The sequence below is a fragment of the Grus americana genome, chromosome 3, assembly GCF_028858705.1.
Source record: "Grus americana isolate bGruAme1 chromosome 3, bGruAme1.mat, whole genome shotgun sequence".
In the NCBI taxonomy this organism is placed as follows: domain Eukaryota; kingdom Metazoa; phylum Chordata; class Aves; order Gruiformes; family Gruidae; genus Grus; species Grus americana.
Window position 1 is genome coordinate 83,207,879 of NC_072854.1, and position 23,055 is coordinate 83,230,933.

At 39.5% G+C, this 23,055-nt stretch overlaps 1 protein-coding gene across 4 annotated transcripts in view; it reads right to left on the reverse strand.

Moving 5' to 3' along the window:
* The window catches only part of LYST (lysosomal trafficking regulator), an 87,046-nt gene extending 64,271 nt beyond the window's left edge, over positions 1-22,775 (reverse strand). For 3 of the 4 annotated variants that reach the window (XM_054819656.1, XM_054819654.1, XM_054819657.1), the window contains exons 1-4: positions 22,649-22,775; positions 5,620-5,704; positions 4,076-4,274; positions 1,613-1,703 (exon numbers count right to left, since the gene is read on the reverse strand). In XM_054819656.1, the coding sequence (XP_054675631.1) occupies positions 1,613-1,703; positions 4,076-4,267 (283 nt within the window). In that variant the 5' untranslated portion in view covers positions 4,268-4,274; positions 5,620-5,704; positions 22,649-22,775. The remainder of the gene's footprint in view (positions 1-1,612; positions 1,704-4,075; positions 4,275-5,619; positions 5,705-22,648) is intronic. The other variant, XM_054819655.1, reaches the window with a different exon arrangement.
* Between the last annotated feature and the right edge of the window lie 280 nt (positions 22,776-23,055).

Sequence of the window (23,055 nt, forward strand, 5' to 3'; positions counted from 1 at the left end):
ATGCTTTGGGCAGTAAAATACCTAGCATAAAAGAACTGTAAGTATCCACCATTTGGTAAGTTTATATTTAGAAAAATGTGACAGTTAATGATACCAGCCCCCCCAGCCCCACAAAACCCCAAAAGCCCACACATTAATTTGATCATTAATCAAACTGAAAGAAAAGATGCTTCCATGTGCAAGCATGACTGCCTTGCTGTTTCATAAAGTCAGAGTTGTGATGCTTAAGGAAGAAACATCATCTGCTTTGGAGGCAGGTAATTAACCAGGAGCACTTTATCAAAGGGTATTTCCTGCCCAGAAAGAAAAAACCTTCCTGATATAGCTCGATTATGATACACTATTTCAGTCCAAGAAAAAAGAAGTTCTTGGTGCACAATGTATACATCATGTTTATTGCATCAGTACTATGAGACAGACATTTGTAAAAGCAAAAACTGTACATTATGCAGAGTGCAAAACCAGAACAACTTAAAACCTGTTTACACAACAGCATTTTAAATAAACTCTGGAAAAGTCACTAAGCTCTCCTAAGATAACCAAAATGTTTCTTTAATTTGATCATGCTTACAGAAACATAAAAGAAAGATGCAACTAAGCAAGCAGGAAAGTTAATTACATAGAAGCGCTATAAAACTGGCACTTTAAAGACTCCAAGTCTACAAGCATTAACAAAAGACTTTGATTTGCAGAAGTTTAAAACAGCAAGAAAACACTGGGGGAACTTCAGGTGAGAATCTTTAGGAGCAGACAAGTAGCTTAATTTGTTTCATCCTCTGTTTTATCCTCTACTAGGGAAAAGAATGCATCAGACAAATGCAAGAGCCCAAAAGAAAGAAAAATAAAAAAATCACTGTCATTTCCTGGTTCAGTTTTTGCACAGTTTATTTTGTATCATGCCTTTCACTTCTTTAATTCACTTCAAACCCACTCTTTAGCAGTTGAAACCTTGTGATTTCATTCCTCAATTAGCACATCAGTTTCTGACACAGAACATCACATTTCCTAAGGAACACGGCCTGGTTCTGTTCATAATCATCCAGTATTATTTTACTTCCAGGGCCTGTCTCCCTGATAACATTGTGCTACTTTCATACTCTGCTGTCCATTGTTTGGCTTTAAACTTATTCTTTACTTACCATTTTTCAATTTCAGAAGAAAAAGTCTGCCTTATTCTGTCTCTGGCCAATCTAGTGTCAGCATGTATCACTTTTTTATTGTTTTTAGAAAGAATCAGTATGTTTTCCCCTCCTACTCATCATGAAACACTTCACATTAGCAAAAATATCAATACTCTCTCAAATCTCTTTTCCCCAAAAAATCACCTGAAAAGAAAAAAATCTCACCACCAAGTTCAGCTACACCGTATCATGAACATTGCCTTTCACACTGACCAAGCCTTTACCTTCTCTGTATAATCTTTATCTTCCTTGTATGCTGACAGAACACTGGTATTTGATTTTAAATTCTTTGCAGAATGCATATCTTCATTCTATGTTAAGAAGATATGTATTACAATGAACTACTACTCTTTAGTCTAGAGTCCTAGGCTCAGTAGTAATACACAAATCATTTCTTCTAGGTCCTTAATACCGTAAGTGATACAACATACCTATTGCTTTTTCTTCTTGGACAGGGATTTTCCACACCAATGGCAGAAGTGACAGGAGGAGGGTCAGAAGTTCTTCGCGACATGTCAGCTCCTACATTAGAAACAAGACAGCAACAAAAGTTTTTGTATTTTTTAAAAACAGATTAACCTTTTTTATTTTACAAAGCTATTAATCATTCGATTCCCTATGCCTTTCTGCTGTTGTATGCACTGAAAAAATGACCTACGTGCAAAGAGTGCTATAATCACTAACTAGAGCCAATCAGAAAGCATCTAAGATATTTATTACACCTCTGCAACTGTTTCAATACAAAGCTTTCCTAATCCTTCTTGTTGAAGGACTTCCTCAACCAAAGAACAAAACCAGGAAAGTCAAAAGCAAATAGCTTATTTAAAGAAAGCCGACATGAAGCCCAAGTTTGCAACTACAGAAGTTGCAAAAAACCGTAACTTCAAAGAACTTTATGGGAAACTTTCTACTTTCTCAAAAATGACATCTTTGAGCAAATGAAAAAGATTACATTTATCAAGTAATGTTATTGACTCAGAACTGAAAGATGAAGTTTTACGGAAGGAAAGACAGAAGGTTACCCCTAATTCAAAAAATCAGAATAACCACTAAAACACCTCACTCCTACTGGGATTCTAAGACTTCAACACTAAGAATTTCAGTGCAGAGAGGAGCACTAGAAGGCACAGAATGTAATCACACTTCCGTTACTGGGGGCTACGCAGCACCAGCAGAACTGTTTCAATCCTAAAGATCAAAAATTCTCCTTTATTTTTTCAAACACAAAAAGCTGACTTGAGTATTTTGGCTGTTATCGTCATTCAGGGATATGCAGCTGAAGCAACACCCTTCTCCAAAAATTCAAGGTAGCAATGAAATTAAAACATATGAAGATGAGCAACCTAAATAGTTATAGTTATATACATAAATATATATAGTTATAGATCTATCTATATAAAAAATAGCAAATATTTGCCTGATGACATTATCAATTTAAATGAAACTTTAAAAAAATCTAACATTATTGATACAATACAATTCAACCTGAAAAGTAAGCTCTTTCAAAGTCATTCTCCAAATTTTCTTCTGCTACTAAAGGTATTTTCAGCAAGACAAATTAATTAGGAATGAGCAATACAGCATTCAAAATACAACAAGACTTGAAAAAAATAAAATATTAACTTCTCACATTTCAGTGGTAGAGTTTCAGAATTTGACTTCTCATTAGTCAAGTTCCTCCTTCTCCCATCTTACACATTTTTCCTCTGGAAGTAATTGCTGATGTTTCACGAAGAGTGTGACAAGCCTTTTTCCCCCTTCTACTTCAGAAGTGGGCTTTTATTGGGGGAGGCACATGGAATCCTCTGTTTTCTTTTTAAATGAAAGCCAGCTGTTTTTCCAGCAGTTCTAGTTCTGAAGCCTCTATTAACAACAACTATGCAGAACTCAGGGGACACCTAAAAAACCCACAGCTATAGAATTGGTAAGGATTCTTCTTAGTAATTATATATAATTGCAGTCTTGTGCGTTTACTGTTTAGCCAGTGCACCTACTGGAATCCAGAACCAAGCCAGCAGATCTGACAGGAGTCTTAGCATAAGTCACCTCATGAAGGAAATGCAAACCTCTAAGAAGAATTTGACCAACATTAACAGCTGACAGCATTTAAGACAAGGGTTGAAGTAAACTCAACCAGTGTTCACTTGATTCATTATTTTTAAACACTGGGATCTGCAGTTTCAAAGCACAGACTTAATGCACATCTCATCTTACCTGTTGCTTAGTACATATCCAATATATCCAATAGCATTAAAGAGAAAGGCGAAGAGAAAGAAGAGAAGGAAATAGACATTTGCAGCTACAGGGATGCATGCTAGATTTTTTTTTTTATATAAAAATAGCATAAACTGATTACCTCTTCTAAAACGCGTTCTCTTTTGAGTTACAAAATATTTGCTTTCTATTATGTTCAAGAACAAGTTACTTAACCCAGAGCAAAAGTTACCTCATAGCCCATAGCAAAATGAAAAGGTGTATATTTAATTTTATTTTATTGCCTTAAACCAGGAGAACCTTCTCTAGTTAACAGCTGTCAGTTTGTACTGCAGGTTCAGTAAACAGACTCATTTCTCCTGAAAATTCTAACCTATTGCCTCTTTCCACCCAGCTGCTGCACTCCAACTTCACACATGCCTTAACTAGTCAAAAGTTTAGTAACCATAAGTATCAGTTGGCAAACAGGTACATGATTAGCTATTTTTTCTTTTCTTGCTGAAGAACAGAATGCAACTGCAACATTACCCTTTTGAACTTCTAGTCTTCATAATTAACTCATACGCTCTATCATAAAAAGGCAAGGAAAACAGCACCAAGAAGAACATGAGCCAGACAAATCCCTTCAACACAGTCAAAGCTCACTACAAAAACTATAACCAGGTAAGAAAAATTATTACTTGATCAATAGTTGAGTTCAGCGTGGTAAGCAAAATAAATCCACGGCCTTGAACCAAGTATTGTCCCAGCGCTGCCATATGAGTTTCTTCCTCTTCATCTTCCTTGGCCTCTGCCCTCTGGACCACTGCATTGCACAGTCTGTTGACATCCGTCAAGAATTCCCGTGCCAGTGAGTTACTGGCACTGCTCATGTCTGAGCTGTAAGTAAAGTACAGAAATTAAATCCATCAGGAAATACATTCCTTATGGAAAAGAGACTGAGGGAAGAGAGGAGCATTTCTTCCCTGTTCTGTGCCCCTTACAAGGGGTGGCATGTCTGTAGGACTGAGGAATCAATATACCAATGTAGGCTTGAAGGGAATAAGAAGGATGAGCTTAGAGAATTCCATTTGTTTCAGAGCAACTTTAGCTAGCAGCCCATAACCCCAAACACTAATTTTATAGGCCTATCAGGTAAAAGCCTGTGACACACAACATTTCCTCCCACTGCATAAGTGAAAGTTAATGACTTTGTTTCAGCTTTTCTTTGTAACCTAGATGTGAGCTTCAATATTCATCTGATTCTAAAAGCTATTTGACCTGAAACATAAGGGGAAAACAGGTAGCTCTTACGCAGCATTGCACAGAAAACATGTCCTGTAATAGTTTATTTGAACACATTATCTTCCACCATGTTATGTATCCCAACAGTATGCAGATTGTTTCAAGGGGAAAAAAGAAAAAAATTAGTTCAGATAAATATGGGAATTTCGTAAATACAATGCTTTAGATTTACCAGTTCTCACGATGATTTCCTTCAAGTGGAAAGAAAGTGGGTGAGTGGATGACAGTCACTACTATAATGTACTTAGTTCAAGATACAATTAAACTGTACATGTTCAGGAGAAAAATACCAAAAGCATTGGTACTGATTCCCAAACCTATTAATTTTACTTTAGATAATGCACACAAGGCACTCATACACTTCATCTATTCACTCTATCTTATCAAAACACTTTTTTTGCTTTCTCTTATGCCACAGCATTCTTTCCTTGGTCAGCACTAATACATGTTGAAAAGTTTAAAACAAACATTAAAATGAATGAGACAAGAAATGCAAGACTCAGCTGTAGAAAACTCTCAAGAGGATCATGAGGAAGGCAAAACAAAACCAGAATCACTGATGGCAGCTATAGAAACAAGAACATTTAATCCACATAAAACTAACTTAATGAATACTACAGCATATTTAACTCCTTTCATTTCTGTATAAACAACTGAAGTAAAATCTTTGCAAGTCAAATATTTTCATCATGTCCAAGCATAGAACATGCACAGAGATAGTGCCAAATAGTTTTCAATATAACAGTTAAATATAACAGGTGGATTAATGCTGCTTGATCAAGAAACATCTACATGCAATTATTAGGTAAAAAATAAGACCTTGTAAGAAAGAGCAAGTTTGTTAGAGCTAATGGTACAAAAAAGCTTCTCTTAGTGGCAAGATTTTGAATTCTTATACGTATAGTGACACTCGCTGTAGAAGTAACAGCAAAATTCTTACCAGAATTACTTTGCCAGCTTAACACATTTATCTTCTATTTGGAAGAAAAAACAAATATATCCTGGAAATATCACTCTTGGTTCACCTGTTTTTAAAAAGAGAAAAACACATCATGGTTAATATGCAATTTCTTTGTTTTTAAAAAACTCATTTTATGATAGCTATTTGAAGTCTATGAAGAGTCCTTGAGGGTTTTTTTTTTTTTTGAGATTTAAAGGTCTAGTTTTCACTTTTAGCTTATGATTATGCACAATCAAAATCCTATTACAGAGAAAATAATTGGTGCATATAAGGTAAGTGAACATAACAAAATTAATTCTGTTTTAAAATGTAAAATGGACTAGGTATGCAAGTTTAAACTTTTCCCTCTAGAGACAGTATGAATTTTTAGGGATCACTATCTGCATACATAATACTTGAAGCACTTGCAGCTCTAGGTACAAGTGATGGATAGTATGAGAAACTGAATTGTGCAGTCAGGTGCTGATGTAAATGCATTTTAAACCTGTCCTATTTTGTCCTAACAGATGACCAATCTTTATTACTTGAAGCATCGGGGAAGATGTACTTAATAAAACTGGAAAGGAATAGTATTGTATCTGATCCGTACAATCCACTACAGCAATTTAAGAGTTACTACTTATTTCCTACCCCTTTAACCCCCTCCAGGCCTAACAGAGGATCAGAACAGGCAATGCATTCTCCCCGCCCAGTACTTTAAAGTACCTCTGTTTTGAGCTATCATTAGTCACGAAGAAAGGACTAAAATAACAACAGGGAGAAGGAATCTCCCAATTCGCTCCATAATGGCCAGAAATAGCAGGACAGTTACCCCTAGTACATACTTTGGGGAAAAAAACAAAAAAACCCGAAAAACCAAAAAACCCACCAGAAAAACACATACACCAGCCTTGTCTTTGTGAGCTCTGCACAAAGGGCAAAAAGATTCTGTCACAACTCAAGGAAAATGATTGCTATAGAGAGTATGCATTCATAAAGTCCCAACATCCCATGTGCCTTGTTGCAAGATAAACTGTCAAAGGGTTTATTAATTTTTCATTTTAAAACTTCAAGTTTCTAGTTATCACACTTCCCTGCACATCTTTAGAGTGTATTCAATTTCAAAAAGGAAAAAAGTTATTCCTCCTGAAATATTCTTATTTACTTAAACAAGATAGGAGAGCTCCATAATCATGCTTTAAATCCTAATGTATGGTTTCATCTGACTGGTTGAATACTTTCTCTGCTCTTTCCTAGAGGAGAGACACCAATGATTGCAGAGACGATGTTTATTTCTGCAATGTCTCAGCATTTTTTGCTACCATTTCAGTTCTTGAACAAGTGCTAATTATTCAGCCGTTCAATGGTAACAGGGCTCCTTACCAGTCTTCCTTATAGTTAACTCCCAATTTCTTAAACTATATAATTTTTTTAATAATATTTGTGTTTGGTGCCATTGAGTATATTTTAACTGAGTCTAGTTTCTACCAAAGCCCTAAAATGCTCAGAAGTTATATCCACTGGCACATCAGGCATATACAGAGATGTACTGTCCAAACCCACATTTACTGAAGCATCCTCAAATCAGGGTGCTCCACTTGCAAGCTAGTCTAAATGTTAAAACTCGTTCTCTAGATATGGCAAAAAAGCCAAAAATGCATTTGCTATCGATGGGAATGCAAAGCCTAGTAACCAAGAAAAGCCTCAAACATTCAACTACAAAGGTCTCTAGGTGAGCGCTCATCCACAATTAATTTATTGTGGGGAGAAAAAAGATGGGGATGAGAAAAGAGAAAGAAGAAAAAGACTAAATTCATTATTTTAGTATTCTCAGGTGACAATTAAATAAAAAAATAATCAACTTTAAACTTAAAATTGTGACTAGCATGAACATTACATGAAAGACCTCCTTAAGGGAGGAGAGAAACACTGTAGGTTTCCTAGGGCAAGCTCCTAATAATCCGCGCCCCTTTAAGTGCTTGGGAACAACACATTTCATCCACAGCCTCACAGAAAAGCAATTTTGCTATACAGCTAGCATTCAGTTTATTGTAACTGAGCAGGTTAAGCAGCTAACAGTTTTGCAATTGTACCAAACTTTACTGGAACATGTAAAAATGTTCATCATGTTTTAGTGTCCTTCCATCTGAAACTTCAGCCTCCAAGTTTCCTGCATTGCTTGCACTGTTACATAGATTTAACATATATTCTGAATTCTCAACATCACTGGCAAGATAAAGTACTATTTTGTTGATGGAATTGGCAGCAGTAGGTTAACAGTTGGACTTGATGATCGTAAAAGTCTTTTCCAACCAAAATGATTCTATGCTAATGTAAAAAGACATCAAGCATGTCCTCCTAATGCAAGACTTTAATATATAATTGGTAAGGAATTAAGATGCCCTCATTCTACAGTGCAGAAAAAACTGTAAAGAGATACTGTGATGGAAGCACTTCTTTTAGGACTCATTCCATTCCAACAACTACTACTCAGTTGCTAGCTAGTTCTCAGTTGTACCTATTTCTTTTTCTGCAATTAAGTTCTGAAATGGACTGAGAGCACAAACACATCTTTGGAAACAGTTTCAGATATAACCTCATTATTCATCCCATCTTGAAGCTAGAGACAAAGAACAATACAAGAACAACTGAGAAATAATTAAGAAGCTTCCAAAAAAGAGCTGCATATGCAGAGACAACCTCCTTCCCTTTTGTATTTATTTCCTGACAAGGGATTTGAACACTTCAAGCGCATTGTTTTTCAAAGAACAACTCAGTGAACAACTTGCCCCACTGATGCTGTAATATAGCAAACATTCTGCAGAGGTGTTTTTTGGGGGTTTGTTTTGTTTTTAAACACAAATCCACTCCCACTCTAAAGTTTCAGCTTGCTTGTCACCTTCTTTCTGTTGCAGATTGTGGTACGATGATACTACACCCTACGCAGCGTAGCATTTCATCTTACTCCAATAAAGCATGCCAGCCAGTTTGCTTTAAGTAGGAACTACTCTACTGCAGAATTTTTCTTTTGTTTGAAGTGACACATCTTTAACTGCTGTGGTGCCTGGTAATATGGAAGCAGATGCTACAGAAAACACCTGCACTGAGGTAGAGTGCCTTCACCTCTATTTAGACTTCAGAGATGTCACCTTAACTAGGGAAAAACCCCAAAACCTAAAACATCACACATGAACTAAGCCATAAGACAGCAGAAAGAAACCTAGCAGAATCTCAGTTCACCACTGCTGTGTACAGTCTTAATGGGACACTTACAGTTTTGGAATACACAATGCCTCAGGGCTTCACAAGGCTAGCTGGTGGAGGGGGTGGAAATTTCATTCTTAAATTCCATTTCACCCTCTAGAAGAATGATTATCTATTTCATAAAAACTACCTTTACTAGATATTTTTTTTAAAGGGAGGTTTTAAATGTTAATTTTATAATACTAGCAATAAAGGAACTACTTAAGCCACTTCTATTTCTTGTGAAGTAGATATCAATAAATTCCCTCAGATTGCTCATTAGTAAATAGTTATATCAGTCCAAAATGAACATGCTGCTGGGTGCTGTTCACACAGCTGCATAGTCAGACTTGAGTGCCTGAGTAAAACAAAGTGATAACATACCTAAGGCATGGCACATAAGAGCCACCTGCAAGCCTTAATTTCCTGTAGCTCACTGTGTTATCTTCAATAAAAGCAGTCCTGTCTACCAGGTTATATAAGTATCTTACTGCACTAAAGGAGTGATTGCCAATCTCATAAGAAAAATAAACTTAGGAGAAGCCATTTTACAGATCATATAAAGATGAGTAGAGAATGTATACCTACATGTAGTTGTTAATTTACCTTCCCTAGTTTTCCATTTCAGATAAGAGACAGAGGTTGACCAGGTATGGCATGGCTGCAAGTCCTTTTAAATAATGAAGCTGCATTTTTTAATTTAAATTTTTAAAATTAACACTTTGAAAAAAGTGTAATTTCTATCAGCCATTGTACAATCCAGTTATTTCTGGCCTCCAGTTCAAAACTTGTAGCCCTTTTATCCATTCTCTAGCATAACGTATATGGGAATATGAGTCACCACAGGCCAATAAATGCAACATTTAGCAAATTACTTGTCCCAGCCTCACTGCTTGTACTTAACATTTATGCTCTGGAGAACATGCTTGTGACCTCTTCAATGATTTTAACATTAATGTGATTATATCAACAATTACTTTAGTCACATTTACTTTGGGGTTAACTTTAAATTTAAGCTCAGGCTTCTGTCAGAGGACAACATGCATAATGAAGAGCACGGACAGGTTACTGACACTAAGACACTCCTTAATAGGCTTTGGCAATTATAACATCAATTGCCAGGTTTATTACAGAAAGTAAGTTTATGTTGTTAGTATCAGACACCAAATTTCATTGCCTTCTGTTTTAAGAATTTTTTAAACAATAAAACTAAGGGAATCCTATGCACATAAAGCCTCAAACTAATGTGTCACTGAAATCAGCATTCTTCCTTTTCTGTCCTTTTGATATCATTCAAAACTTTAAACTGGCTAGAAACAAATACCTAGCTGACACTTGCCAAAATGGGTTACACAGCAGCAACACACAAGCCTTTAAGAGAACAGGTATCTGCAATTCAAGCAGAGCACCAACAGAAAACTTGAGACGCTTTGATGCCTTGTTTTACCAATGCAAGGCAGGCAGCCAAAAGCATAGCTTATAAAAGGTGGTGAACATTTGCTAACCATCCAACAACTCCCTGATATTCAAAACCACAAGCAAACAAGAGCAAAAACAAGACACTTCAAGTTTGGTTCATTCTCAAAACAGACATACCAGACAACACTCCAGCTCTGCAGAAGACCTCCTACTTACTCCATTTCCAACCAGTTTCTGCTCTGTCCTTTGCTACTATTTATTAACTATTTGGGGTTGCAGAAGCAGACAACCTATTAAAACATACTAAGTCAGTGTTGCTCCAGCCATTAGGTTGCACATGAAAAGCAACCTCTTAACATAACAAATTTATCATAAGACTGCAGGTAGAAGTCAATTTTCTTGGCACAGTTGTACTTCTAACCAAGTCCTTTACTTCATCAAAGATTTCAGTAACTAGCTTTTAGTCTTCTATGTAATCCACTGGATCAATATTATTTCCAAACAAGTTATTCAGAGTGTCTCTCCTCAGAATAAAGAAAGAGAGTGAAAAATAAAAATGCTTAGTACTTTTGGATAAATAACACATGCACTGTCCTTTTAACTAACCAGGGAAAAGCATGTCAAGGTCACAAGATGGTATGTTGAGATCTTCAGAGCAATGGTGTTGTGATATATACAAGTGTGTTTATGTATGTATAATCTTACTAATGCCACTTTTATGTAAAATCAAAAGTATATTTAACTCCCACCTCACCTACATGTCTTGCAATACCCAAAGTCTGAGAGTCCTGCTTCTACAACTATCTTAAGCCTCCTATAAGTATGTAGTCTACTTATGTTCTGCTGCCTAGGTATTAAAATTTAATCCATGAAGCTCAGTGTTTATACAAGCCGAGAATTAGAAAATTTCTACCACTAAGTGGATGTGAAAGCATTATATCTTACACTGAAAAAATACAGAATTCTAAGGAATTATATTATCTGTGGTTTCTGAAAAAGTAGTACTTAAAGAAATAAAAATATTTTCATATTGTATATGGTCAGGAAACAGTGTGACGTGGATGGCTAAACTAGCCTTTCCTGTTGTAGACTAGGATTGTCAAGGAAAAAAGCAAACAAGATCAGACAAATGTTATGCTAGATTTGGCCAAATTAAAGAAACACGCACTTTCCAAAATACCTATTGAATATATATACATACACACAAGCCAGCAAACCTATAATTAGCAAACATACCCAAGGCTACAGGCACCAAGAGATATACAAAGTGGCACTACCTGTACAGGCAGGTCAACTTAATCAGAAGGATGACATCTCTGAAACTGAGACCCAGACCTGTGGTGCAACACGCTGAAGGTGAGGTGAGGGGGAAAAAAACCCAAACCTTTCCTTACCCCCAAATTATTATTCATTATGTATTTTCAGGCCTGTGTTTTTTGACAGCTGGAAATTAAGCCCATGGGTAACTTCTTTGGGCACAAAGTTTGTTCCAGACTACACTTCCCAAATGTAGTCTGCGTATTTTTTCAAAGGTAACTTAAAATGTGTTTGCTAGACTTTAATCTGGTTCCTGTGATATATTCTGACCCATAAGCATTTAAGGGACCTTGACAGGCTTCAGAGGTGGGCCGACTGTGTGAACTGCATGAAGTTCAACAAGGCCAAGTGCAAGGTCCTGCACGTGAGTCGGTGCAATCCCAAGCACAACTACAGGCTGGGCAGGGAATGGGTTGAAAGCAGCCCTGAGGAGGAGGACTTGGGAATGTTGGTAGACAAGAAGCTCAGCATGACCCAGCAATGTGCACTCGCAGCCCAGAAAGCCAGCCATGTCCTGGTCTGCATCAAAAGAAATGTGACCAGCAGGTCAAGGGAGGGGATTCTCCCTCTCCACTTCACTCTTGTGAGACCCCACCTGGAGTACTGCGTCCAGCTCTGGGGTCCCCAGTACAAGAAGGACATGGAGCTGTTAGAGCAAGTCCAGAGGAGGGCCACGAAGACAGTCCGAGGCCTGGAGCACTTCTGAAGACAGGCTGAGAGAGTTGGGGTTGTTCAGCCTGGACAAGAGAAGGCTCTGGGGAGCCTTCCAGTACCTGAAGGGGGCCTACAAGAAAGCTGGAGAGGGACTGTTTACAAGGGCAGGTAGTGACAGGACAAGAGGTAATGGCCTTAAACTGAAGGAGGGCAAATTTAGATTAGCTATTAGGAAGAAATTCTTCCCTGTGAAGTTGTGGCTACCCCCTCCCTGGAAATCTTAAAGGCCAGGTTGGATGGGGCTTTGGGCAACCTGGTCTAGTGGATGGTGTACCCTGCCCAAGGCAGGGGGGTTGGAACTAGAGGATCTTTGAGGTCCCCTCCAACCCAAACCATTCTGTGATTCTATGAAGTCTGCTCTCCCCAACAGTGAGATTCTATTTCTAGAATCTCACTTTTCTCTAGCATAGTTATTAGTAACAGCTCTGAACAAATGATAGAAGCCCAACTCAGGAAGGTATAACAGATTAATATATAGACAATATTCATGTTTACATATAACTAAAAAAACCTCCCATTTACCTACAATTCAGTTTTCCTGTTCAACAGTTTCCAAAGTGCGATCCTAGGACATAAATTAAATTAAATGAACTGATTTACATTCTTAGTGTTTCCACTAACCTACTAATGGTCCTGAAGTGCATAAGCTTGTCCTACAAGGCCAAGAGAAACTATCAACTCAAAAGAGCAAGACTCTAATTTATTAGCTGTCACTGACTATATAAAGACTGTAACTAGTAGCAGCACAAAGGGGACTGGAAACCAAGGCCAGAACAACATTAAGGTATAACAAACTGCATTAAAAAGATTGACCAAACAAGGACTACCAAAACCAGAAGAGAGAACTTGGCAAGAAAAGAGCAGGTGATACAAGATCCAAGTGCCCCAACAGGAAACCAGCTCATGTGCAAATTAATTGCAGACTTTTCCACATATAAGCAATGCTCCACAGATCTACAAATAAAATTGAGCATATGCAGTTTGTATCATGTTTTAGAGGTCTGTAATTCCAAAGGTTAAAACCTTAATAATTATGTTTATAATGAATATTCTACTCCTGACACCCATCATGATGAAGTTACTAGCAAAACTTAGGATTTCAGCAACAGCCCTGGCCTATCAGGGCCTCACAATTCAGGGAGAGAACACACAGAAAAGTCTGTACTAGAGTATAGTAGAGGCTAAACTACATATAGCTCAAGTGTAGCAAGCTTTAGAGAATGAGAGGGCTAACATCCCCATCTCATCCTAGTTCCTCTCAAGTGTTAGTTGTCCTCACTCACACCACATCTGCAAGCTAATACTTTCTGGGACATGGACAATAGCTTTCCATGTCTTACATTAAATCCCTAGCATAATTCTGTATAGCAACTTTACCTAATTTAGTTAATTGGTCTACTTTGTGACAAGAGTAATTTTTAAGAACATCTCGTTAAGGTCAATTCAGTGACTTTTGATGCAACTTTTGGTGCATCATAAGCTATGGAAACATTCACAGCAGCGAAACACAAATAGCATTTAATCAACATTTAACTTAAACCACAGCTTCTTGTTCTTCTTGACTGTGAAGTATTCATGTCATGATTTGTTCTTCATTATTTTAAAGTCTACTTGCAAAAAAACTAATTTGCATCACCTGTTTAACTCACAACAGGACTTTTACAAGTAGAGTTTATTATGTTGCTGTAATTTCAAGATGGTTAAAAAGTGAATTTGTTAAACTTAACACATATAGCACCAGCAAACCCTATTCATGCTTAATATTTTCTTCTTGGAAAATACTATTACCTTGGACACTTGAATTAAGTGCCAACTGTCTACTTGTACAACAAGCGTTATCAAAAACTTTGAATACTGGTACCATCATATAAGAAGAGGGAAGGGAAAATCTGTTTGCAGAAAAATATCACATTTTAATGTTTTGGTTTTATCTCTTGCCCTAGATTTTCTGTATATAAATATCTACTTGACATATCCAACCCTTATTTGGAAAAAATATTAGATGAGATTAAGAGTCTTTAGTGCAAAAGTTAAGAAGTGTTCACTGTAATAACCAATGCAAACTGTCATAATGGAACAGAGCAATACAATACCAATTGTGTGTGAAGAAGGCACCAGAGATTAAGTAATCAATGCTAGTAAAGTTCTTGCTAAGATTCACCGGGTGGTTACCAGGTTCTGCCTTGAGCTATGAAGATCTGTATCTCCTTGACAAGTTAGCAGCTTATCAACAATTTCCTCCTTTTGAGTCTGGATGAACTATCATCAAGACAGAGTTAATAGCAAAGAATCCCACAGGCTAGCTGCATATTACACAACTGCTTTGGGACAGCTTCTCAACACAACATGGAATTTTATTTAGTCAAACAACATCAAACACCTGTGAATGCATTCCTGTTAAGCCTGAAATCAAGTTAAAAGATGAGTGATGATTCATCTACAAAATCAGCACTAATGAAAGACAGGCTTTCAAACAACCACCTACACTCAAGTAATGCGTAACCCAGAACATGTACTATGCTCATGTTTATGCTTAGTTTGTGCTCTAAAGTCAGAAACTACAATATAGCTGTTAGCCACACTAAATGCAAACCAGTTCATTTAAAATTTGCATATTTCAGACCAGTGCATGCACGCACAGAGAATAAACATTCCTTAGAATAGGGAAAGCTGAGGGCCTTCAGAGATAATCATTGCAACAACAACCATGTTAGAAATAAATGTGTTCGCTATCGGGGAACCAACTAAAACACACTGAAGGAAAATACCACCAGGCTGTTACCAATACCATGAAAATGCTAGACAAGCTTTGTTAGTAGATATGAAGACAAGGATCTGTTCCAGATCTTATCTGAAGTGCCAGAGGACGGCTGTAATAAACACATGGTACTAGAGAAAGGAACTGACAAATATTCCACCACAAGACAGAATCTATGTAGAAATTAAGCTATAAAAGACCAGTAAGTTCTTCCAAAAGAAAACTGAAGGATTAAGATCTTCCATAAAACATTCAGCAGTGAAAAGGCTGAAATGGTATAACTTCCAGGTGATCCTTGTTCTGAACACTACTCAGAGTGCTAACAAGTTCTTCCCCACATTAAAATAGGTAATCCCCCTAAATATTTTCTTCTAAGCTTAAGGTTTGATACTTATTCCCAAAACAGACTAGAAAGCAAGCTTTGACAGCCATGGTTGCACAGTAATGACCAATGACTAACTCTAAAGATCAAGACTAACCTCCACAGACTGTGTAAAGTGAAAGGAAAGAAGCAGTCTCCTGCAGATGGCAAATTGGAAGTTCAGGGCCTCTCCAGTAAAAAGCCTACACAGACCAGCCCTGCAAGACCAGGCAGAATACCCTCTTACATTAACCTGCAGTATGGCAGACAGTATGGTCTCCAGTACAATTCGGAAAAAACGCTGTAGTCATGACCACACAAGTACACAGATCACATTGCATCTACCTGGAGATTATTTTAAACAAATGTACCACTCAAATCATGGTCTGGAGTACCATACAAATCTTTTTGTAATTTATAAGATTATAAATTTTGTTTGAACTAATACTCAGAGAGATGGAAGAGGCAAAAAAAAGTTGAGCAGTATCTTGAGGCACTCTTGCTGAAGGGATGCGAATGAGTAAAGTCTATTCCTGAAAATGAAAGCTTAGTAGTTAGAGGATTAAAACTAGAAAGTAAAGTGCTTAAGATAAATTTTGGCATTGTGTCTACTAAGAGCAGTTAAATAAGAGGGGAAGGTCCATGATCAGAGTGTAAAAAAGAGGTCATTAATGGGCAGAAGATTAATTCTGCTTCTGGGACTTTAAAACTTGTCAGTGAAATCCACGTTTTCTATTAGTAATTAGATGCAGACAAAATAGCAGGTAGCAATTCTGAGGGTGGTATTAAAAAAAATAATTTACCTAAAAATCTGAGAGTTTCAGGCACTTATTCCTGCTAAGCTCTGTCTACTAGCTTCTTTACAAAGTGCTAACAGCTTTGGTTGCTTTAGGGAAGCAGACCCTGTACTTCTCCCAGGCTTTACAGCACAGAGGTATTTGTTCCAGCTGTGCACTGAACTGGCCCCAGAAGACCCAGTCAACAATCAAGAGATCTACAGGCAAAAGGACTCTCATAACATCTCACTTCAGGTAGTTTTTCCTCCAGCGGGAATGCAAATGAGGAACAGCTAGGATTTCATTTTATTCTTGAAGTTGACTAATTTTGCTGAGTGCTGTTTAAATTAAGTAGTATAGACTCCAACAGAGAAACTATAATCGCTAATTATCCTTAATTTCACATAACGACTAAGAGTATTAAGTTTCTCAGTATACCTATTACCAGACAGAAAAATATTTAAGAAAATCCTGAACCACTGGAGAAAACTCTAAATCCATCCACAACACAAAAAATAGCCAAAATTTATGTTTAAGAAGTCCTTGAACTACAGACATCTATCATACGTGCACACACAAACAAGATTTTACACTGCTGAGAGACAGTCAGGGAGATGAAAGAAGTGTGCCAGATGAAGGCTACGTACATAGCCAAGTAGCATTTTCAGTAATCAAACATCATATGATTTTTTTTTCTGCAAATGCTAGGGATTTAGCAGGACTCCAGTAATCAAACTGACCTTGTAACAGAAGTAATTTAGGTTTCTAAAAATAGTTCTAGATTAATTAGGAGTGCCTTCTGGAGTTGAAAGACCCCACGCACAGCACTTCATCTATATATCCAGACACAAAGGAAATTCTGCTTTCCTTTGATCTTTTGTTAATTGAAACATACAAATAAGGAATGAAACCACACACACTTCAGTGACTCAAATCCCCCCCTTATAATCAAAAGATGCAAGAAATACAAAGATAAATATGTACCTCAGGTAGCACACAAAGTTTTACAGTTAGGGGCTTTTGCTTTGTTTTCTCTGTAGCAAGTCATAAGAATGTTTGCTCTCAATTCTTTGGAATTAGGACTGTTGAGCTCTCTTGCCTCCCAATAGAAAGAAAATAGGAAGGTGAAAGACTTGCATTTTTTGGTTAATTTTAAGACTATTTCAGTGTCTGTTAAAATTACTGAATCAAAACTGGACAAATTTCAACTCTTGAAATGTTATAATGAAAATATATTGCTGGACTATTATCAGTTCCTGCAACACAATGATGAACCATCAGGAATAGTTCCTTAAGTCTTAAATATTTTCCTTACTAATTCACTATTTTCCAGAATTAAGACATTGAGAACTATTCATCCCTTCAGATTGCTGTTTCTGTTATTCATTCCTCATCTGGTTAATACATTAAAGCCTACCCAAATCAGTTACTTACTGAGGTTAACAGATCTAGTTAGATGCTTTTTGCCATTTACCCCTGCCAAGAACACAAATCTTCAGTAAATGCCTCCACAACACTAGAGAGGAATAAATGAAGTCAGGCATTTGCTGAAATAAAACTGGACAAAGTTAACATCAGTTTTAATGCTTCCAGCGAAGCCTTGCATTTGGCACTACCTGATGGTAATTCCTTCTTATATTTCATCTTCCCAATTTTCTCTTGAGAAAGCAGAAAGGTTTTTCTTTACTGTCAGAAGTTTGAAGAACCAGAAACTCTCTCCTCCCACCTCACATTCAGTTCCTCATGCTCCCATACTTGTCCATGGAGCATGGTGATGCTTTTAACTGAAAGTCAAGAAGTTCAACTTTCTGGGTGCAGGAAGAGAGCAATGAATGCATGAACGTGAGGATTAGCTGAGACTGTCAGATGCTTGCTCAACCACTCTGACACAGACACAGCCTAATGGGCACTAGTCTTCCACCATCTTTCACAAACCACCATTCATCATTTTTGCCCTCCACTTCCCGCCTTTCAAATTATCCAGAAAGTGCAGACAAGCTCTTTCACAACATAAGAGTAATTCTCACAGTGCCTCAACTCCACGTGGCTCGAAAACCTAATATAAACACAAGAGTCACAGGTATGTCTGCAGTGAACTACAAAAGCTCAGAAGTGCAGAAGACAACCCTTTCAGTGCTTATCTACTGTGTGACCACTGCAAAATCCCACCCACAGTAACAGTAGGCAGCAGTGAGTAGTGAGACTAAGAAATAAAGTCAGAGAAGCAAAAGAGTGGAAGCCCTGCTCTTCTGTAACACACCAAACCCACAAAATACCTCAGCTACAGAAGATGAAATATTAAATCTGCAGTGGTGACTAAAAAAGCCAGTGGAACTTAAGAGAAATATCCAGAACAAAGATACAATAGAAGTTTCAGCACTTACAGGTACCAAGATATAGCACTGTTCCAGGACTTCACTACATTGATCACAGCACTACATACCTATCCCTTCTTCAACATACATAAGCTACCAAATTTTGCATTTAATCTTGTTCCATCTTGCTCTCACACTCAGTATCAGATCTGAGCTGTATCTTCACAAAGAGCACAGCTTAGTTACCTAAAAATCATACTAGCAAGACTCACCCTTCTACTCTACCAGTACAAAAACCCTCCAACTTCCCAGAAAAATGGGATTTTAATCAGACCCCAGGCTGCAAACATGAACCATAAAGAGCTAATAGCTTATAGCAAGAAAAACGTCAAGACTGCACACAGCATCTTTTTTTCCCTTCCCTTCCCCTTCACACACTCCAGTATCACTTCTGTAGAGAGTGTTTTATCTGGGGCTAAGACATTCCCATGCACTAATTTCAACAAGTCCTGAAAGATATGTTTAAATGCAAGACCTGAATCTGAACAGAGGAAAAGAAAATCTGGATCTAGTACATACCATGCTGCTTTAGTAGTTCTTCTCAAATGACCATGACAGCTGAAGTAGACACTCTGCTGAGTCTAAGCAAAAGCCCCCACCTCCTGAGGAGCAGCTAGGGAACAGTTAAATAAGACAGCTTAGCCCACCTGACAACTCATGACTAGCAAGAAGGTGTTTCTGTTCTTCCCCAGCAACTCTTCTCTTCTTCTTCCTCCAGCACTGCACTCATCCAATTCCTTCTTGATGTGACTCATCTCCACAGGTTTGCAGAAAACTAGTTTTTTTTCAGCCTTTTTTTTTGTTGAATTGCCACATGGAGGGATCAGGCAGTTGCCACTGTCAGCAAAGGGAAGAAGGCAGGCGGAAGATCTCTCCCTTCAGCAGTAACAACCTGCTCAATCAGCTCAGCCAGCTCAGACAAATCAGTCCAAGCAACGAAACAGAAGCAACCACAGATCTCTTCTACCTGATCTTGTCCCAATCTAAAAACAGGTATATCATCTCCATATCAGTGCTACTGCAGGAGCCGATAGCTCCGATGCCACCAGCTGAATTACTTGATTCTATCTAAAGGCCTATGAATCTTCATCAAGCAATGACTTGCCAGAGTAACTGACATTCTCACAACTGTCTCTCAACTGGAAAAGAAACCAAGAGTCAAAGTAATCCCAGACGTATATACATACAGCCCTCCCTCTACTGCATATTACAACCTTTTTCCAACAAACATAACAAAAAAGATGGCCTTAAAGTTGAATCAACAATATGAAGCAGTGGCATCTCAGGCAACAGCTACTACAGTTCTTCACTAAGGAAGCCCACGGGGCCTGACATCTCCTCAAAAAGGAATAAAAAAAAAGATATTAGTGAGGTCTTGTCAAAGACAGCTGTTCACTCCAAAGAACTTAAATTCACCCACAAAGGACAAGCAAGTGTGTTCTGGACACCAAGTGCCTCCTGGTGTAACAGAATCCTCTTACAAAATAATATGTTCCCTCTGCTCCCTTCTACCCACAAAAGACAAGTATTAAAACCAGCTTTGTTCAGAACTCCTCTATGTGCAATGTTATCTTATTCGAAAGGAGACCACCATGACAATGGAAAAATTCTTCAAATATGAATGAAGTTAGATCCCCGCATAAGCTGCAAGGGTGTACAACTATATATTAATAAGAATGCACCATGTTCTAGTAAAGAAATCGCTAATAAAAATAGAGAACTGATAGCTTCCTGAAATGTTTGTTCATATTTCATAGTATTTGCTTACACTCTTTGAGCTTAACTATAAAGAAAACTATATAAAAGCAGCAACATACTTTTAGTAAGTGTTAGGAATGCAGTTTCTCTTTTCTAATGTTTACATATCAAGTGTCTTATTTTCCAACAGATCCCATGCTATTGTTCAAGGTGCTTACAGTCTCTTTTCTTATTGTCTTAAGCTGTACTAAAAACTGATCTGGAGGTACATGGAAAACCTAGCAGGGACTAAGAGAAAGGACAGAACAAAAGAAGCATTTAAGAAGCATTAATTAAATGGTTACTAACCTAACAGAAAAACATCTTACAATTAATTAAACATTTTTAACAGAAAGCTGTCTGTGAGCATGGGTTAAAGAAAAAAAATGGGGGAAGGAGAGAGGGAAAGCAGGAAGGGAGTGACATTAAAAAAACTCCTCTTAAGAAATCTCTATAGACTCTTACAAACCAAGTGATGACTGACTTCCTGAGGTCTCTATTACTATTAACTTTGGTTTCAGAAGCAAGGCATTGAAAGCTACTTGCTCTTAGCTTGCAAGATTCTCTGTCCAAAGCACAATGAGGAAGAAAGAAGAGTAAAATTAAAATACCCTAGAAAAAGCGGATTTTTTCTTACCTATGACAATATACGAAAACATTATCATTCTTCATTCACTCTATTTTAAACGTCCACCAGACACTCTCAGAGCCACTACAGATTTTTCTAAGGTCTAAAAGGACACATTCTTCTTTGCACTATTGGTCTGTGAGCCTACAGTTAAAGGCAAAAATGGTGTCTTGTCCAAGCAAGCAAGCAAATTCAGGTCCTTCCTTCAGCAAGGGTTAAATGTTCCCGACATCTCTTTTCTGCTACCTAGAATAAGATTATGATAGACATGACTAAAACAGATCTCCTTGCTGGTTTTTCTGCCACCACCTCATAGGCAACAGTACGATTCCCTTAGTGACACAAGCTCGTATCACTAACTCCAAGTTTCCCCAGATCCTTATCAATACATTCAAGTCTGGTTCATGTGGCACTACAACTAAAAAGGGAAAAAAGTCTCCCATCCAGATTTTCTTCTCTAGCTAGTTCCCATTTATAACCATATTCAGATGCTTTTCCAACTCCTAGGCCACCACATTCAGTCACAGAATCACAGAATGGTTTGGGTTGGAAGCGATGTTGCAGACCATCTAGTTCCAACCCCCCCTGCCGTGGGCAGGGACACCCTCCGCTAGACCAGGTTGCTCGATCCTCTTTCTGAATTTCTTCAGTTGCTCTGCCTTCTCTTATACCAGAAGGTTTATTCTCACTTCCCGTGACGCACCTGCTTTCCTTGCCTTCTCTCTCACTGTACAGGTAAATAAAAGGCAGCTCTTTAGTTCATTTGGGGATATCAGGTAATGTCCAATTATTAGAATTTCTTCCCCTCAGAGGAGCATCTTCACACGTTCTCCCCATGCTCCGAGAGCATCTAGAGGAGTTCTCATTGCTCCTCTGCCTACGCCTTTTAATAGATTTTTTTTTAAAAAAAGCATAGTTCAGGTGCTGAAGTGCTGCAACTGTTGTACTCCACGTCCATCAACATTATCGCATTTCCGCGAACAGCCCACATTTGTTTTTCTTCAATGGTTATCTCCTATCTTCAACAAACGCCTTGTCGACAGCAAGGCTTTGTGCTCCAGCTTTGCACAAACACATGGCAGAGCACAGCCCGCCGTAGCGCGGAGCCCGCAGCATCCCGGTAACACGGCAAAGAACGGAAAACAACCCCGCACACACCAGCTGTGCACGCACACGGAGTATTAAATGTCGCCTTTCGGTAAAAGCAGAGCCCACACGTTCGGAAGAAGCACTCCGGGCGACACACCGCCCCGCACAAAGCCACCAAATTCACGGAGCCAAGCCCCGACTCCTGTCCCTGAGAAACACGAGGGCCCCGAGCGGATCCCCCCTTCCCTCCCGCCGCGGCCACCGCCGCCCGGCCCTTTTGCCCCACGGAGCCTCGGGGCGGGCAGGGCCCCGCCTGCGCCACCGGCGGCCGCTTCTTCCGCCTCCCACAACCTCCGCGGCCGCGCCCGCCAGGCTGCCGAGCCACCAACGGCAATCAGCGACCGAGGCGGCAGGCGCCGGGTGACAGCCCGCCCCAGCCCACGCACGGCGGCTTCCGGCGCCGGTATCGGCCCGCGGCGGGGCGCCCTCTCGCCGAAACCCGCAGCAAGGCCCGTGCCCGCCGAGCTGCCCGCCTCCCACTCGACCCTGCACCGCCAGGCGGGTCCCCCGCAACCCGAGGCGGCGGCAGTACCCGCCCCGCCCCGCCCTTACCCGTTCCTCGCCTCACCGGAGCCGGCGCGCCCGGCCGCCCGCTCCGCTCTTATCCCGCTGACAGCGTCCCAGCAGTCCATGGCGGGAGGGCCCAGCTCGGCACGGCCCCGCCGCGCGGCCCGCCCCCGTCGCCCTGGCAACGCAGCGTCCGCCCCGCCTCTCGCCCCACCTGACTCCTCCGCTCCCGCCGCCGCCGCCGCCGTCGTTCCGCCAGCACGGGCGGGCGGGTGGGCAGCGGGCGGTATCACGCGCGCACCTCCAGCCAATCGGCGCCGCCGCCTGGCCGAGCGGGGGGCGGGAGCAATGCCCCTGGGCGGGGGCGTGCTTTCCCCGAGCAGCTTCTCACCCGCCCCTCGGCGCGCGGGGCCCCGCCCACTCCCGCCACGCTCCGCCCCCAGCGGCCCGGG